Raw genomic sequence first — 19,102 nt, 5'->3', positions numbered from 1 at the left:
CGGCCAGAGGCAGAGGGGGAGCCAGTGGGCCGGTGCAGCGGGTATTTCGGTTTCAGCGGTGACCCTGGGGGCAGTCCGAATGCCTGGGGCGATTTCTGGTTTAAAAATATTGCTGTGCTATTTCTACACGTCTAATCTCCTAGCGATTTGGAGGCTGTTTTATGAAACACGGCATCGGGGTGGTGCTCGTTGTTAAACGGCGGGGGAGATTAACCGGGTTTAAGTCTGGGCGTCTGTCACCCCACCACCAAGCCCGCGACTTCCATTTTCTATTAAAAACCATCTCCCCCTCTGACCAGAAGGAGCTTTGCTGCTGATCTGAACGTCTCTGTCTGTGTTTACGAAGCGTTCCCCTCCTCTCGCGCTCTGCAAATACGCCTGGTTCTGTCTGCAGGGGAAGGGGAGCGGGGGGATGGCTGGGAGTTAAGGGGAAAGGAGGTGTTTCCTGTCCAAGGGTTTGTTTTCCCAGCTTGGACCAGCTTCCAGAGAAATGGAGAAATGGCCTCAGGCCCCAAACTTTAAACCCGTCCCTGTCTCGACAGTGCGCTGGATCGGAGAGCCCCTCCCCACGAGCCCCTCCCCATGAGCCCCTCCCCACGAGCCCCTCCCCACGACCCCTCCCCACGACCCCTCCCCCACACCTGTAAACGGGCGCCTCATACTAAATGAGAAAGTGTCCGAGCACAGGCCCAGCACCTGGCGCACAGAAGGTCCAGGGCTGGTCTCCTTCCCCTGGAGAACCCCACCGTTAGCCAGCCCAGCGGGTCTGCAGGGCGATGGGTATGGCGGGTGAATTTAGGCTTAGTCGGGGCTGCAAGAACCTGGATAATCTCACTCCCATGACGCGATGTGCACCGGAGAGGAAGCCGCGGACCCCATGCCCCCCACCCCGAGGGCCAACCCCGCTGTTTTTCCTCTGCTCCCCAGTCCCACCCAGGGCTCCTGCCTGAAGGTGTCTGTATGTCCCCGAAACACGCCACGCCCGCACCTGTCACTGAGCCTTGTTCAGGCTGGCCTGGGTTCCGGAGTGCGTGCATTCCCACCTTCCGTGGAGGCTCAGCCCAACGCCCGGCCCAAAGCTTTCCCCTGGCTGCTGAGCGGCTCACCGCCCCGCCCACGGCTCTCGCTGAATCGGCACTCAGCACCCGGCCCTTCCCCCCCAGGGCCCGGCTGTGTGTGGCCTTCCCTGCGCTCCGCTCCCTTGTTAGCTCCCTGGTCTTTGATGTCCTCTTGTACCCGGGGCCCCGCCGAGCACACGGCTGGGTCCTTATGTCCTGAAGGAACAAAAACCTTTTCTGGTTCTGTGCCGGAAAGGACCTGGGGAGCAGAGCCCTGAGGTGTGGGACGGGAGGGGACGGGAGGGGACGTAGGAAAGGGATCGGAATTCTGCAGGGCTGCGGGGGAACCATGCCGCGGCCCCCTCTGCAGGACCGACAGGCACCTGGACCCTGGGTTGGGGGCATTGCGGGGACAGGACTAGCAGCCTGTCCCTCACACTCACAGGTCCTCACTGCGGGGAACCAAGTGCTTTCACATTCTGTTTCACCTGTTGGCCGGCCCTGGGGAGGGGGGGTGATGCAATCCCCCCTCCTGAGGCTCCCGGCTCACTGGGCTGGCCTGAGGTCCACAGCAGGGCGGCGAGCCCGGGAGGGGAGGGTCCGCTGCCAGACGGCTCCCAGGGCCCTGTCCACTGCACCAAGTTCCGTGCTCTGTCTGAGCCTGCCGAGGCTTGGCCCCTGCTCTGAAGACTCAAGCAGGAGATGGAGGAGGGAAAGCCCCCCCCACTCAGCGAGGCCCCCCTCTGGGCAGGCTGCCTGCGTTCTACCCACTGCCGCGGCAGCCGCGCACTGGTGCCCCGCGCCAGCCTCCACCTTGGCACGCGGCAGAGCTTGGACGTGGTCAGTGCCTCAGTTTCCCCCACTCCTGTCTCGTGGCGGGGGGTGAGGCTCAGTTAATGTTTATGGAAGGGCTTCTGCACTCGGGGCTGACAGACGCCGTGTGGCGGTGAAATATGAGTCCGACGTAAGTGCAAAAGGCTATTGTCTTACACCTGAGGGCGATGTCTCCTGATGGCCGCGCGCTGTCAGGGCCGCAGCGGAAATGGATGGTTTGTCTGATCCTCCCAGCCCCAGACGCGCAAGGCAGCGCTCACATCCCGGTGAAGAAATACGAGGCTGCTTCCCTTCTGCTATAAATCTGCTCTTTCATCCGTCCTGACAGGGGGCTGGACAAGCCCAGTCAATTCATCAATTAAGTCGACTCATCGGTAGTTGCTGAGGACCCCTTGTCCTTGGCTCCGGCAGGACCCGAGGCCCCAAGCACAGAAATAGCTGCTGTCACCGCGGTGGGTGCTTCTGGGGGGCGGGGGAGGCCTGGGGAAGGGCCCGCCTCCCAGCCAGGAGGGGAGACAGGGAGGTGTGTCTGGGGGTGCGGGTGGAAGGAATGTCAGGGAGGGAACCCAGCCTAAGTGCTGTGGTCTGATGTGTCTTCATTCCTACAACAGAGCCATCCCGTCCTCGGGTTCTGGCCAAGCTGGGTTCCCGTCCGAGGTCCGGCTCGTACGCCCCGTGTGACTTCGGGTTACTTAACCTGAAGTCTTACTTTCCTTCTCTGTGGAATGGAGATACCACAGTAACGTCCCCTAGGAAGGCATGCGGATGTGGAATCGGGGGTGGCCGTTATTGTTGCGGGGGCGTTACCATGACTGGGGCTCTGTCATACTGATGCTTAGATATCTTCTTCCCTGTCCCTTCTATAAGACTTTTTCTGAGCCCCGAGTCTTTCGTCAGGAGCAGGGAGGTGTCTTTCTGTCCCCTGATGGCGTTGGGCTCCCAACACCCACCAAGGGCCATGGTGAGGGTGTCCGGGTAATTGGTTGTCTCAGGAAGCAGCCAGGACCCAGAGTGAGGTTCCCGTTTCCACCGGCCACGCGCTGTCTGAAATGTCAAATCCAACAGGGGCCCCCCCAGGAGGGTGTGTGTGTGTGTGGTTGTATGAAGTCTGCTCCTGGCCAGATGGACATGGACGTTGGTGGCCAGGCGGGGTTTAAGGACAGTGAAGGTCCCCCCTGCACGACCACAGTGGTTACAATGATCTACCGGTTGAGGAATCAGTCTCCGGGCTCCAGTGCCCGCGCCTGCCTCCCGGCGCCCTCACTCAGCGGTTGTGTGGTCCTCGGTTCCTCGGTAAGTTGCTTTGACCTCTCAGCACCTGGGTTTCCTCGTCTTGAAACTGGGATGATGATCACGCCCGCTCCGTGGGTTGTTGGGAGGATTTGAAGGGGTCATGCAAGTCACCACCGTGCCTGGCATGGTGAAGATGCTTACCAAACATTTGTGGAATGAATCTCAGTAAGGAAGTCTTCCAGGAGGTGAGCGGGCTTGGGGAAGGGGACCTGGTCAAGGGGGATCCTGTCGGCGCACCTGTGAAGCTGGTGACTGTGTGCTTGGAGAATGCTCCAGTCACCGTGAGACGGGCGTGCTCGCGTCTGAGGTCTCCAGGCAGGCCACTGCCCTCTTCCCCAGAGCAGACTTGCTCAAGGACCACCGGGGGGACTGCCACGAGGGGAGGCGGGGGGGAGGCGGGGGGAGGACGGCCGCTGAGGGCGCCCGGTGGGAACGGCAAACGCATTGGCTGCTGAGAGGACCCCGCCACAGCGGCAGGAGCCCGAGGACAGGTTGTCCAGCACGCTGCCGGTGACTCCATCATAGCTCTCTACCAGATGATGTGAATGGCTCTGACCAATGAGGCTTAATTGCCTCCCTCAATGAGCTGCCTGGTGTGTTCTCTCTGGAGGCTCAGCTCAGAGTTACGCCAAGAATATTAATCCAGTCCCGCCGCGGGCCCTTCCCCTGCCCGTGAAGTTGTGGAAATTGAGGTCACGTTAGGTCCCCTGCAACGTTCTCTAAGCAGCGGCAGAGCGGTTTGTCTTCTTGGTCTTCCTGGCGGAGAGGGTGTGGCTTCCGTGGGAGACCTGGGGCCAGGCCCCTCCCTCTGGGTTCAGGGGGCAGGCGCCTGAGTAGGGAGAGAGGACCCTGGTCCCACCGCTCAGGGCTGCTTCCCCGGGCAGGGAAGACTGCAGCCCGGGGCAGAGACGGGAGCTGTGGCCGGCTGTCCTCCTTGTCGGGCGGCCCTGCCCTTGTCAGGTAGCCGAGCCGTGAGCATGTTCTCCCGGTGACCGAGCGCTGCTGCGGCAACACGTCAGAGATGCACGGAGTTTGCAGCCCTGTCCTTCCTCCCCCCATCTCACAAGCTAAGGAAAAGGCGACCAGACGGGGGACGGAACCCACAGTCAGGGTGTCAGGGCCAGGTTTAAAACCAGGGTGAGCCTCTGGCTCCCCGAACTTGAATTTATCCACCCACAATCCCGCAGATCCTCACTCAGTGCTCCGGGGCTGTGCATTTTGCAAATGGGCCTCCAGAGGAGGGAGTCTGCCTTCCAGGTCTGCGGGGGCATCCCACCTCTGACAGCACCCCACCTCCGTCAGCCCCGCCTCTCAGGACAGGTCTTAGACCTTCACCTGTGGTCTGACAGGAGCCACACAAGGTCCCGTTAGGAGCAACGGATTCAGAGTTCAATTCTGGGGCTTATTAGCTTTGTCCTCTCCGGGAAATCACAGAACTAGTCTCAGCCTGTAAAAGAAAATGATTTTTTTTAAAAAGGGCGACCGTCTCCTCTCGGGATTGTACAGATGACCCGAGGGAATGGGTGTGAGCCTGTCTCGTATAGTAGCTGCTCAGCAAACACTTGTTACGAAGTAGTGGCCTCAGACCCTTCAGCATAGCAGAGTGGTGGCCACCGTCTCCAAGGACGAGGCTGGGCAGGGAAGATGACCTGCTTTAACTTGGCCAGTCCTGCTCGGCCCGAAACGTCATAGGACCTGCCTCTTACCACCTTGGCCAGCCGCGCCGGGGAATGACTGGGCTTGGACGCCGGAGGGTGGGCTTTGCACGCGTCCTGGCCCGGGATGGCGTTCTCGGGGCATCGCTAACCACGCCTCTCCCCTCCCCCGCAGCCCGCCCTGAAGATGTCGGCACCAGCCTCTACTTTGTGAATGACTCCCTGCAGCACGTGACCTTCTCCAGCTCCGTGGGGGTGGTGGTGCCCTGCCCGGCCGCGGGCTCCCCCAGCGCAGCCCTTCGATGGTACCTGGCCACGGGCGACGACATCTACGACGTGCCGCACATCCGGCACGTGCACGCCAACGGGGCGCTGCAGCTGTACCCCTTCTCCCCCTCCGCCTTCAATAGCTTTATCCACGACAATGACTACTTCTGCACAGCGGAGAACGCTGCCGGCAAGATCCGGAGCCCCAACATCCGCGTCAAAGCAGGTAGGCGGCGCTCCTGCTCGGGGCTGGCCGGGGGCGCCGTGGGGAGCGGGGGCACCCATCCTTCCGAAGATGCGTGCGTGACATCCTCCGGGCGCTTGGAAAAGTCGGCCCCTCAAGGAAAGAGCTGCTCGTTGCAAACTCGGCTCTGCCGCATGCTGTGTGTCTTTAGGCTGAGAACATACCTTTCTGATCTGTTTCCTCGTCCGCAAAGGGGATACCGGTCTCCCCCTGTTTCTCACTCCACGTGATCATTAAATGAGATAGCACTCGTGTCAATCAGAGCTTATTTTAGTGCTGGAACCGTGGAACACATCCAGTGGGTTTCTTCCCTTTTCTTTTTTGAAAATTGAAATAGAACCTATAAGAGAAGTGCATTTATTGTACATGCGCAGCTTGATGAATCCCACAAAGTTTGACTGATACCCCGTTCAAGACACACGGTCAGTCCCTCGGACGACCCCTCCTCTCGCCCGGCCACCGCGGCCACAGGGTCACGCGGCCCTGACTCACACCAGAGTGGTCCCGGGGTCTGTCCCGCCCCGCCCGCGGCTTCTTTCTCAGGCCCGCGCAGGGGTCCGCTGGTCCACCTGCTGCCCTTGCCCCGCCCACTGTAGGCAGCCCCTTGCGTGGCCGTTTCTCGCGAGAAGGGCCTTTAGGTAAAATCCGGGATGGAGAACTTGCAGGGTGAGGGTGTGGGTCTGTGGGACAGTCCATGGAGTCCAGCAGTGAGGGCGTCTCAGCTGTGTTTCTGAGTCGGTTGGAGGCCGGGTCAGCGGCGAGCGCAGATGTCACAGCACCGTCACCGCCGGTACGACGTGCCTCCGGCAGCACAGACGCACGGGAGCTCGGGGATGGTTTTCAGAGAAGAGCCGCTGCAGTGGGCCGGGCCTCCCAACCTGTGCGATCTCTGAGCCCCTGGTCTGCCCGGCTCGGGAGCGCCTCCCACAGTAGCTAGGAACAGGTGTGCATGGGGAATGAGGTGGGCAACAGTTCTTTATTTTTTTTGCTACTCTTCTCTCTTTAGAAAAAAAATATATTTTTTAATTGATTTTAGAGAGGACGGGAGAGAGAAACATCGATGAGAGAGAACATTGATTGGCTGCCTCCTGCAGGCCCCCCACTGGGGATCGGGCCCACAACCTGGGCATGTGCCCTGACTGGGAATCGAACCGGCGACCTCTTGGTGCAGGGTTGACGCTCAGCCACTGACCGGGCAACAGTTCTTAAATGAAGAGCTCGTCTTCATCCCATTTCGTAGGGGGAGAGTGAGCTCTGAGAACCCAGGGCCACGCTCGGAGCATCACCTGTGAGGCTTCCCATGGACTCGCTTTTCCGGAGCAGGTCCTTGGCTCTGTCCCATATAAAACACCAGAGCCTGGCTGGGGGGCTGAAGCCAGGACGTGGAGCCCAGTGCTGGCCTCCCCGGGCTCAGAGGAAGTGAGGTTCTATCTCCTGTTACAGACCCTTCAGTGGTGAGGGTGCAGTCTTCACAGGAACCCTACAAAGTGTCTGTAATACAGGAGGGGACTAAGAGAGGTTAAGTCCCTTGCCCATGGCCAGTCATCACAGAGAGGTGGCTACAATGACGTGCAACATTGTTGCCATGCGTCCCGGTGCCAGGAGGTTAAGTCAGGTCCCCTCTGCATGCTGCTATTATCATCATTATCATTATTCTTTCCTGTTGCAGATGAGGAAGCTGAGGCTTCCAAAGGTTAACTCGTTCTTGCCTAGGGCTCTCAGCTGCCTGGAGGAGGAGGTGGAGGAGGAGAAAGAGGAGACGGAGGAGGAGGAGGAGGAGGAGGAGCAGGAGGAGGAGGAGGAGGAGGAGGAGGAGGAGCCTGCTTGTTTGACTCTGGACCCCTGGCCTCTGCTGGCTCCCTGGGCCCATCCTGGGTGCTGTGCACCCAGAGCCCAGCCTTCTCTCCTCCTCTCCTCTGCTCCCCTCCGTCCCCCCTGTGCGCCCCCCCCCTGCAGGCAGGGCCATGCCCCAACCCCCATGGCCGTGCCGCCCTCTGCTCCTTCCCGCGTCTGCCGACCGTCTTCCCATGAAAGCCACAGAGCAGAGATGGGAAAGAACAGGGCCAGGGAGGGCCGGGGCGGCCAGGCTGGAAACACGGCCAATTAAGAAGCTCTTGATGAAGCCAGAGGGGCTGCAGGTGCATGGCCAGAGGGGCTGCTGGCTGCCTGTCACCCTGACAACCATGGCAGGGAGCGCAGGAGGGCACGCTGCCCAGGTGCCTGCTGAGGGACAAGGTCGTAGGCGGCGGGGCTCTGGATCCTCCAGCTCTGCTTGGCAGCGCAGGGTGGAAGGATGGAGTGAGCCCCTGGAGAGGCGAGGCGGAGGACGACAAGACAGGGCGAGCCAGGCCCCTCGGCCCACCATGGGAGTGGCTGCTGGTTCAGGCACCCCAGGACCAGCCCCGGCACCCACCGAAGCCCTGAAGGCAGGGCCAAGTCGGGGCTCAGGTGCAGGTGGGGTCAGGAGGTGGGAGAAAGCAAGGAGACTCTGTTTTAGAGAATCCTAGAGACTGAGTCTCTGGCATTTTGCATTTTCAGAGACAAAGGCAGTTACAAATACTCTCTCCAGTCAACCCACAAGCCCGCCAGGCTGCTGACGTCTATTTTCCCAAACTGCTTTCACAGCGAGGGGCACACAGATCTGTGCTTAGACCCCGTGCCCGTTTTTATTTTGGCAACGTAGGGTCCCTGTGCCCAAAACTGCCGCCACCTGGGCCCAGGAATACTGCAGGGAGTCAAGTGTGGCTTCCTGAGATGGTCCAGCGTAGGTCCGAACTACTCACATGGCCCCATTGAATGTGATCCCAGGTCAGGCTGGGCGCTGCCCTCAGAGTCCTTCCACTTAGAACAGCTCGTTAGTTCTCGCCCACGTTGGACAGGCTGGCAGCCGAGCGTACGGTCCTGGGAAGGACGTCCGGGTATTTCAGAGGCAGAAGGACTGCCCGGAAGAGGCCCCTGGCCGGGTCAGTGGGAGGTGGCGGGAACGAGGTGATGGAGGCTGAAGCCTGGGGTGCTGAGGGCAGTGAGCTGGCTTTCTTGGGCCCCCACCATGTCCCAGCTGAGCCTGCGACACCGTCCACCTCTCTGCCCCTCTCTCTGCAGTTTTCAGGGAACCCTACACCGTGCGGGTGGAGGATCAACGGTCAATGCGTGGAAACACGGCTGTCTTCAAGTGCCTCATCCCCTCTTCAGTGCAGGAATACGTCCGCGTGGTGACCTGGGAGAAGGACACAGTCTCCATCGTCCCAGGTAGGAGAGGGCGCGGGGCCAGGCGCAGGCTGGGCGGGGCGCGGAGCAGAGATGCCGAGTCGGTGGTTGAGCTCACCGAGTCGGTGGTTGAGGTCGTGTCTGGTGAGCAGTTTGCTGTTGTTCTGGTGATGTTTCGGCAAAGAAAGGTGTCTTTGGTCTCAGCTCGGTCCTTCTCGGTGTGGGGGGCGCCAGCAGCCTCCACCGGGTATGCGAAGGTCCTGTCAGACACTCCCCAAAGAGTGGGGTCCTGACCCCGGGTCTGTCCTCGCCCTTAAGGACTGGCGTCCAGGCTGGAAGCACCTGATAGGCTGGGGGAGGAGCAGGAGAGGCTGGTTGTGGTCCGTGTGCCTCACTGAGTGTTTGCAAGGCTTTCTGGGTCCATTTTGCACGCGTTAGCTGAGGACCCCGACAAGTCTAGCCTCACTCCTTGCTGGCGTTGGGGGCAGAGGTTAACCCCACGTTGCGGGTTCACCTGGTAGAGCTGCTGACTGAGGGCCCCTCGTCAGGGGCTCTGTTTCCCTAATCAGGGTCGACCTTCCACAGGAAAACAGGTCTCGAAACCCCAAGAGAGGACCCCCAAGTCCTCCCAACGCCTGGTTTCCCCCTCGTTCCAGCATCCCCCCTTCATCCTGGCTCAGTGCAGAGGCCCGGCTCCCTGTTCTTCCTTCCCCATCAGGACCTTGGCTGTCCTGTCTGTGAGGTGGAGGGTGCCCCCGAGGCCCCTTCAGCACTGTCCCATCACTGGTCACGTGAATGATCCCAGTGCTCAAGGTTTGCAGGTCGTTGGGGAGGACAGACTTCTATGCGCAGAACCGTCCAGCCGGGGTTCTTAATCTGCGACGCACTTGAAGCCGCGGTGAGCTCGTCGGAGCACCCAGAGCTCGAGCCAGCCCGTCCGGCCACTGCAGGAGTGGCCCTGGCGCCGCAGCGGCCAGCTCCCGGGGTCCCCGTGCAGAGCCGGGAGGACGAGCGCTTGGGCAGCCCCCTTTCTTCGAAACGTTGATTGTGTTTTGCCCCTGGTACATCTTCCTTCTCTTACCCTCAAGCACACAGCCAGGCCGATGCGTCTCCTGACCTCGGGACGTGTAGTGGGACAGGGATCGAAGCTACCTGAAGATAGCGCTCGTCCTGCATTTTGTAAAACCACAGTGAACGGAAAGGTTAGGATGGCGCTCTGGCTGGGAGGAGACCTCCGCGGGCAGCAAACACGCCGGAGACGCATGGCTCCAGAGATGGGGTGGTGCTGGAGGAGGTGGCCCCACCGGGGTGGCCATGTGCAGCTCCTCGGGTCTGCACCAAGAGGCCGGGTCTGGCGTCCAGATGAAGCAGAAGTGCACAGCCCCAGACCCAGAGGTTGTGCAGGGAGGGACAATGGGCTGGTGGGGCCAGAGAGCCCTGGGCCCTGGCGCCTCTCGGGGGGAAGCCCAGCAGTGATGGAGACTGACTGCGCTGTCAACAGCCTGAAGGTGATTCAAGGTCTTACACCTTGGGCTTCTGGACTAAGAATTCTACTCATTAAAATAAGAAGGAGATGGAGGGGGGCGGAGGGGAGGAGGAGGAAAAGGAGGGGGAGAAGGGGTAGGAAAAGAAACTTCGAGTCCTTATATGCCAGGCACTGGGCTGGGAAGCCAGCGTGTATGATCACGTCGTCCTTACAGAACGTCCGTAGGGGTGTTCTCCTCTCTCCTTCACCAAAGAGGAAACTGAGGCTCAGAGAAGTCAAGTCCCGTCCCCCGGGTCGCACATCGAGAAGAGAGGCCGAGGTCGGTTCTCAGCCTGGGGTCTTCCCCCACACAGAACCGGCCCGGCACCGCTGCCTCCAGGAGAGTGGGATGGCGAGGCCGGCGCGCTGCGGGCCGGGCCGGGAGCGCCTTGGCCTCCAGAGGGGCAGAGGTCACCGTCGGCGTCAGGAGAGGCTCCGGGAGCCTAGCTGAGTGCGGGGATGCAAAGCCGCGACTTGGACCAGACTGCTGGGCCTGAACCCACTCCACTCCTCACCACTGGGCAGGCCCTCCCCCGCAGAGCCTCAGTTTCCCCAGCGATAATAAAATAAGGAGGACGGTTAGCTGCTTTAAGAGTGACGAGTTCCCACGTGTACACTGCTGGGAACCCTGCCTGGAGCCCTGAGCCCGGCTGGAGCCGGACGATTGAGGGCCAGCGGGAGGGTGCTCCCTCCGGGCGCTGCCTCCTGCTGCGTGTGTGTATTTTACGTACCAGGGTCTGTGCTCCCCACTGGACTGAGCTTCGCAAGTGGGGACTGGATTGTTTTTATCTGTGCTCCCTGGATCCCAGCCCAGCGCCTGGCACACAGGACGGGGCGTAGGTGCGTGGGGGGCACGGGAACCCTGCGGTGAAGGCATGGATGTCGTGGCAGGTGCGCTGGGCACGGGGTGCGGAGTAGCCCAGCTCGGAGAGAAGGGGGTTCACTTGGCCCCCATGCTGAGGAGCTGGAGGCAGAGAGCTCCCCCTGGGCCGCCCGTGTCATTGGTGTGTCAGGGCTGCCTTTCGTGTCGGGACTGGGCTGCGGCTCCAGAGGGCGTCGCTATCGGGGATGTGGCTCGATGCCACCTGCGGGGCTCGGTAAACGTGAGTTCTGGAGAACCCCCGTCTTCCCTTTAGCCTTGGAGAATCCTCCCCGGCCCACCCATCCAGTCCCATCCATTATCATTCTAGATCTTTCTACAGCTACATTTTAGATCCAGGGACAGACTTCCCAAAGCGCAGGAGTCCCACTGACCCCTCCCGAGGGATCCATGAGCCCCGGAGACTGGAGTTTGGCTTCATCCAGTGCTGTACTGAGGGGCCGGACTGGAGCCCACATGTTGCATGCTCTCGTTTCGGAAAATGCAAATTCTTGCACTGATTTTTTTGTTTCCCATAAAAATAGGATTCTCTGCCGTCCATACTCACACTGTGCCCTGCGTGCGCCTGATCATGTTGGCTGGGAGGTGAGAAGGTAGCCACAGTGGGAGGGGGCTCAGTGACCAGGTTGCCTGGAGGTGAAGGAAGGACCCGGCCCCTGAGCTACATCCCATCCCAGGGCTTCTGGAGCAGGGAGAACGGTGTTGACTTTCTCTGCGTCGCAAGGCAGGGCTCCAGCTCTCAAAGCACAGGGCCAGCTGGAGCAGGTGCAGAGAGCAGGAGGCGGGACAGAGGCCGATGCGGGCCAATCAGGCCCCAGCAGACACCCTCTCTGGCAGAGCAGGTGCCCTGGGAGGAAGGGGTGGGTACAGTCCCGTCAATGAAGTACCTCTCTTGCAAGGGTTCTCTCCGAGGGGCTTTGGAAGGAATCGGGCTTCGGGCCCAACAAGCCCTGTGAGTCAGGAATTGGCTCACAAGTCAATCTTCCCAGCTGTCCGCAGTTGGGGGGCAGGTGCGCTCCCGGAGCTGGCCTCTGACTCCCAGGGTTTGTAGAGGCTGGAGAGATGGCCCCAAAGTGCTCCTTTTCCCAGAGCTACTGAATACACATGCCCCTTTCTGCACCCCATTTCTGGTCCCCCAAGCTGGGCCTCTCCCTTCCATCAGGCGGTTTAAAGATGCATGGGCAAAGGTACTGAGCCTGTCGCTCGTGCTCAAACAGACTCCCGGGACTTGGTCTCCAGGTGACCCGACTCGTCTGAGCAGGTGGCATGGGGCCATAGGACAAAGGCTGGCACGCATATCCAGCGAAGGCCCGCGGTGAAGCCAAGAAGCGGTTTAATTTCCCATCTGCACGATCACCACTACAATGCATGTTTTTGGATATAAAGATAAATCGGCCCTGTTTCTAATAGCTTTTAATTTCCACCAGACCTGATTATATCGATGCGGGCTCCTGTGGGAGTTTCCCGGCATGCTCTTCCCCAGCATCCTGACTGGCTGTCTCGGCCCCAGCGGGGAGTTTTGGACACAGCTCAGATGCGGGCCAGATGCGTGTGCTGTTGCCCTGGAAGAAAAGCCTGGATCAGCTCCCTTGTCTGTGCGGGTGGGGCTCTTGCACGCGGGTTGCCGTCCTGCCTCGGCCGGGCTGGGCGCGTGGTGCACGCCGGGTTGGGGAGGGCAGCGGCAGGGCAGAGGCGAGGCGGGGGCTGGCCAGAGGGGTCTTTTCTGAAAGGTGGGTGGTGCTCCCTGCTGCAGCCCCCCTGTGCCCCCGGTGAGGGTCGGTGAGCCCGCCACCCTTCTACTTCTGCGCTTTCCCCGGGGCTCCAGGTTGTTCGTGGGGTCTGCACCTCTTTTCATGTGGTCCCGCTGTCTCCTCTGCCTGGTCACCATTGATCCCCCCTCTCCTAGGGACACCCTACTCTCTGTCTTTCAAACATGGTTCTCAGGCGCCCTCCTCCACGACGCCTTGCGTAACCCGCGGCGGACCTTCTCGCGGTCCGGCTCCGTTCCTGGGCCGGCGGCCGGCGTAGGCGGTGCTGCTGCCCGTCGGCGGCAGGCGGGTACACCTGTGCCCCTCGGGTCCTCGTAGCGCCTGCCACAGCGTGCCCAGATGAATGATCATGACCACCACGCATTGAGACCGCGTGCTAGGATATGCATCATCGCTAATCCTCACAATAACTCTTTTTTTCAATTTTTTTTTTTATCCTCACCCGAGGACACTTTTGCAGTTATCTTCAGATAGAGCGGGAGGCAGAGAGGGGAGAAGAGAGAGAGAAACATCGATGTGAGAGAGACACATCGACTGGCTGCCACCCACACAACCCCATCGGGGCTGGGGACAAACTGCAACCGAGGTACATGCCCTTAGTGGGAGCCGAACCCAGGACTCTCTGGTCCGTGGGCCGACGCTCTAACTGCTGAGCCAGACTGGCCAGGGCTCACAATAACTCTTTTAGAGAGATAACATTTTGGTTGGTTTCCCTCACCCACCTGCCCAATTTTATAAAGGAGGACAGTGAGGTTTGGGAAAGTTGAGCAAGGTACCCAATGCCACACAGCTAGTGAGCAGCCTGGGTTCGAGCTGGGGTCCTCTGGGTGACGGTACTTCCCACCGCCCCTCCAGAGCAGGTCTGTCATTGAGAACCGACTGTCCTCATGTTCCAACATAGGAGGAGGGCCCGTCCCTGTCTCCTGTGCTTGCTTGGGGACAGAGCGTGTCACGCCCTGGCGCTGATGGTGTGTGTGGTGGCCAGAGGTTCCGGCCGCAGATCTCCAGCTGAAGGATCAGGTGGACAAATAGTCTTTCTCACAAGAAGGCTTTCCTGGGCACTGGCTGAGCGCCTGGCCCAGTGGGGACACAAAGATAGCCCTGATCTAGACATTTAGGATTCAGTTCATGTTGTCAGCTCTGATGGACGAGATGGATGATCTCAACACAGCAGACAATCAAACAGAATCTGCGTGGGCTTCGGAAAGCACACCCAACTTGTTGGTTGCATTTAGCCTGGGCTGCTCCTAAGGCTACTTTGTATCCCGGGAGTTCATACCAAGATGGAGGGGGCGTGGCAGAGGAGAGCGAGGAGGCGGGGCCTGGGATCCAGGTGGGACACAGGCAGGCTGCAAATGAATGGAGGCACAGACGGTCAGGGCCGGCAGGGCCTGGAGGCCATGAATCCAGCCGCCTCATTTACTGACGGAGAAGCCCGGCCCGGACCGGCGCTCCCCTGCCCCCGGTCCCCTCGTCCCCCCTTCTCCCTGCACAGTGTCAGAGCATGGGCTGTAGCTGCGCAGGGGGCCTTCTGTCCTACTAGCAGACACTTCCTTCTTCGCCTTCTAAAATCTACCGGCCTTTCAAAGTCTGCTTCAGATACTACTTTCCCACGGTGTCTTTCCCAGTTTCTGCTAAGAATGGATTTAAAAATGACCAGATTAGTCCGGCCGGTGTGGTTCAGTGGCTGAGCATTGACCCTGCACCAAGAGGTCGCCCAGGTAGTCGATGTTCTTGCTCATCGATGTCTCTGTCTCTCTCCCTCTCACTTCCTCTCTCTCTAAAACCAATAAAAGGGAAAATTTTTTTTAAATGAGCAGATTAACCTCCGAGGGGACCCTTTTCAGAACTCGCTCAGGACTCGGTCAGTTACTTGCTGAAGACACCAGTCGTGTCTTGTCCTGGAACAGTGTAAAGGCTGCGTGGGCTCCACCTGTAGAACGCATGGTCACTCGGCGGGTTTACGTTTCGTTCGGACTCCTCCCCCTCCAGTGCCCACAGAAGAAGCCTGGACGGTGACAAGATGCCAGGCGCTGCCCTGCGGGACTGTCGGGTGGCAGGCAGGAGGGAGGCAGAGTGGGGCTTGGTGGTCCCTGTCTCCAGTGCGCCAAGCAGCGTCAGAGCTGCCCGGAGAGAGACCACTTCTGTGGGTTCCTCCGGTGATACTCTGTGGTTTAGATGCAGAAGTGGGGACCTCAGCTCTCAGCTCTTTAGAGGCGTGGAGAACATGGGTCTCAGCTGTGCTAATATGAAATTGCCCGGCCAGTGTGGCTCAGTGGGTTGAGCGTCATCCCATGGACTGAGGTCCCAGTTCAATTCCCAATCAGGGCACATGCCCGGGATGTGGGCTGGATCCCCAGTGGGGTGCGTGCAGGAGGCAGCCGATCGATGTATCTCTCTCACATCGATGTTTCGCTCTCTCTCTTCCTCTCTCTCTAAAAAATCAATAAAAACGTATTTAGGCCCAGGCCAGTTTTGCTCAGCGGTTAGAGCATCGGCCCATGGACCAATGAGTTGCGGGTTCGATTCTGGCCAAGGGCACGTACCTCAGTTGCGGTTCGTCCCCAACCCTGGTCGGGTGTTGCAGGAGGCAACCAGGCAATGTGGCTCTATCATGTTGATGTTTCTCTCTGTGTGTCTCTCCCTCTATATCTGATGATAAATAGAAAAGTATCCTCAGGTGAGGAATAAAAAAAAAGTATATATTTAAAATAAGAAATAGATGATGTGCTCAAAGCCATTTCACACACCGGATGGGGCCCGCTGGGCGCAGGGCAGAGTGCCAGGCCTGCGGAGGAGTCAGACTGGAGCATGACCCGTTTCTTCGCCTGGGCAGCACCTGTCTCGGGTTCGAGTGCCTGTCTGCGAAGAGGACGGTACGACGGAGGCTGGGGTTCTTTCTGCGCGCAGCAGCCCATGAGGGGTCAGGCCATGGCGTGCGCCCCAGGCCCAGGGTGCCGAAGTGGCCCTCGGTGGCAGGGCACAGGCCCAGGCAGGCGGGCAAGGGGCGGGTGGTTGGCGGGGCTGGAGGGTCAGGAGTGGCAGGGAGGTCCGAGAAGGACACCAGGACATTGAGCTCAGGACAGTCCTATCTAGTTCTGGAGAAAAAAGAAAACAACATGATAATTTTAACTGGTATTTAATGAACATGTATTAAGCTGCCAGGCTCTGTCCTAAGCGTTTTATAGGTTCAGCTCATTTGATCTTCCCAGCAGTCGGAAGGTGAGGGGACTTCCATGCCCTGTGGGACAGAGGCTCACACAGGAGCTAGGGAGCTGCCTCACTTAGTGAGCGGTGACCCCACGAAGTACACGTGCGCCTGCAGAGTCCACTGCTTGTGCTCCCGATGTTACATGCGCAGGACACCCATGTGTTCCAGGGCTGCAAATTGGCAAGAGAAAGGAAAACAACAGCATGCAACACTGGGCACGTGTGAGCGGACAGTGTGCAGACGGGGGGCGGGTGTGGCCGAAAGACAGGCTGCGGGGGCCGCTGGGCTTACCTGTGACCCCAAGGCCTCAATGTACCCACCTAGGAAATGGGGACAATGACCTCTGCTCCTCATGGAGCCCTTCAGAGGAAAGCAGCCTCTGGAGAGACTGAGGCTCCGCTGGAGGAGTCGCCTAGAGAGCGGGGAGGTTGCCCACTCAGCTTCCTGAGTGCCCAGCCGTGGGCTGTGCTGCCCGTTCTGGGCACTGGGCTGGAGGCAGAACACGGGTAGCCAGGGGTGCAGCCCCCCGGAGCAGCGGTGCAGCTGGGGTCAGTGGGCAGACACTGGCTCCCCCTAAACGCGATCTGGAGATAGTCATGCACAACAGGGCCTAGACAGGTGCCCACGGGGTATTTTTATTTCAAACGGGCCACGACACTATCTGGGCGGAACGAGGGCAACGAAATGGCTGAGGTTCAGTGTTAGTAATCTTCGTGTTCTCTCGCCTCGCGTGGTTCTTGATCCAAAGTATGTTTAGGGTCCGGCCGTCGTGGCTCAGTGGTTGACCCTGCACCAAGAGGTCGCCGGTTCGATTCCCGGTCAGGGCACATGCCCAGGTTGTGGGCCTGATCCCAGTGGGGGGCGTGCAGGAGGCGGCCAAATGATGTTCTCTCTCATCCATGTTTCTATCTCTCTCTCCCTCTCCCTTCCTCTCTCTCTAAAATCAACAAAGGGAAAAAAAGGAATGTGTAGGCACAAAACAAAGGGGTGTGGTTCGGTGCCAACACAGCAGAGCTGCACTCTGCACACTATGTGGGTGGCATCTGCTCCGTCCGTTAGTAACGGTATCTCCATGGCTCTGCAGGGGGCAAGGTGCTTTTCCGTGGTCCCACTGTGCCTCACAGTGCCCGGTGCCGTCCCCATCCCGCAAGACCAGGACACAGGTTCGGGTGGAGGAGAATTGGCAGGAAATAAACACGCACTGAGACACGCGTGTGTGCAGGGCCCTGTGGCAGCTACCGGGATGCCACCCTTTCATCCTCCTGTTCACCCTGGGGGGAGCAGGCTACCCCCTTCTTAGGGGAAGGGAAATGTGATTCAGAGAGGCCAAGCCGTTTGCTCCCGGTCACACAGCCTCGCAGTGGGCTTGGACCCAGAGCTCTGTCCCCAAAGCCCAGTCTCTGTCCCTGTAGCACCCTTTTGTGACCCCGCCTGAGGACTGTCCCAGGGACTCGAGCCAGGGACTGTTTCCCTCACGAAGGCACTTGTGGAAGACAAGGCAGCGGGTCCTTACTTGGTTGTGGTTTGCTTGTCGCTGTGACGGGGAAGGGGCGGCAGACTCAGACACCGTGTTTCCTTTCTCGGGGCGCAGAGAGAAAACCGCCTTCCTAACCCTTAGAACAGTTAGCAGGGGGGAGCCGACCAGGGAGCGACCAGAATGGCAGAGGGATCCGCTCCCTTGTCAGATGGCCTCAATCGAAATGATCACCACGGTTCTGATAATGGTTAGTAAGAGAATGAACGACCCGTCGTCGGGCTCTTCCGCAGGGAGTGCTTTGCACGAGCCATTTCGGTGACTCTGCAGTGTCGTGTGCAGTGGATGGCAGCAGCATCTCTGTGCGGACGCGGCCACCGGCCGAGGCCACAGAGCGAGGGCGTGGTGGAGCAGCGCCTGAGGCCAGAGCACTGTTCGCAGTTCTTAGACGAAGAGCCACCTCTCAGAGGGTGCCTGCGTCGCCCTCACGTGAAGAGTGCCCTCTGGTTTACAAAGCCAGTTGACAGGGGTCATCTTGTGGACTCCAGTCCCATCTGAGGGAGACCCGTTCTTGACCTCACTTCACAGACGGAGGCCGAGGCTGGGGCGCTTTGGGGTCTTCCCAAGGGGTCGCAGCCAGGGAGGGCATTTCAGAGCTCTGTTTGGGTGCCTGTACCCCAGGACCTCTTGAGGCCCCACCTGGAGCATGTGCCCACAGCTCCCCAGGCCCCCTTCCGGGCTCCTGGCATTTGCACACCAGCTGGCTGGTTCGAGGACCATGAGCCGCGGCTCCTCCGTCAAGCAGAAACGTGCGTGTCCGCAGGCGCCTCCGGCGCTGTGTGCGGGGGCGGCGTTTTGCTTTCCCATCGAGTTCATGGCAGGCACTGCCTTTGCCGGGCACCCACTGGGTGAATTTCAGCAGGTGTAAGACAATTGCAGGCAAACACTGTGCCCCGGGATCACGCCGTGGCAGTGGACACGGAGCGAGTGGCATTGTTTGGTTAAGTTGGCACCTCGGTAAGTTACCCTGGAATCAGAGGGAATTCTTTATAGAAGGTTCTCCGGCCCATAAATCATCATTAGACTACCTCGTTTTTGTTTAATGCCTACCTAACTGTGCTGGAGTCTGAAAATGTGTGTTTAGTGAAGTCAAGGGTTGCGGGAAAATTATAGGGTTCTCAAAAACCCATTTGCCTTGCTGGTGCTCACATCGGAATCAGTCTCGCCTCTCGTTCTCCGTCTCGCTGCAAACTCGCAGCGTCGCTCGCCGAATTCCGGCGTGTAAGGTAGGGGAGCGTTTATTCAGAGGGAGCCGGCGGTGCTTACCGGGCGGCAGAGCCCTGGTGGGTGGCACTTCCTGCCTGTGGTCTCGGACTCCGTGAGTGTCAGCGAGACTTCTCGGCCAGAGCTGGAGTGATGGGGACAGGGCTGTGGTTTCAAGCAGGTGTGTGTGGGGGGTTGGGGGGCAGCCTGTATGCCCAGTGCCTCCAGCCTGGGCACAGTAGGCCCTCAGCAGACTCTGGTTGCTGGCCTGGAGGAACGTTTGAGCAGGAGGTGGCTGACCGTCGATTAAGCTGTAGAGGGGATGGATTAGTGAGGAGAACGCCGTGGCTCTGTAGCTGCCAGAATAAAGCCCTCATGTGCTCCTGTGATGCCCCAAATCTGCAGGCGCCCCTCTCTGATGG

At 59.7% G+C, this 19,102-nt stretch overlaps 1 protein-coding gene across 1 annotated transcript in view; it reads left to right on the top strand.

The window, feature by feature from the left end:
• The window catches only part of DSCAML1 (DS cell adhesion molecule like 1), a 357,347-nt gene that overhangs the window by 9,795 nt on the left and 328,450 nt on the right, over positions 1–19,102 (top strand). Inside the window, exons 2-3 of the mRNA XM_036257909.1 lie at positions 5,016–5,333; positions 8,454–8,600. Coding sequence (XP_036113802.1) covers positions 5,016–5,333; positions 8,454–8,600 — 465 coding nt within the window. The remainder of the gene's footprint in view (positions 1–5,015; positions 5,334–8,453; positions 8,601–19,102) is intronic.

Source organism: Molossus molossus, unplaced genomic scaffold (assembly GCF_014108415.1).
Source record: "Molossus molossus isolate mMolMol1 unplaced genomic scaffold, mMolMol1.p scaffold_m16_p_13, whole genome shotgun sequence".
NCBI classification, from domain to species: Eukaryota; Metazoa; Chordata; class Mammalia; order Chiroptera; family Molossidae; genus Molossus; species Molossus molossus.
This window is presented reverse-complemented; position numbering and strand designations above follow the sequence as displayed.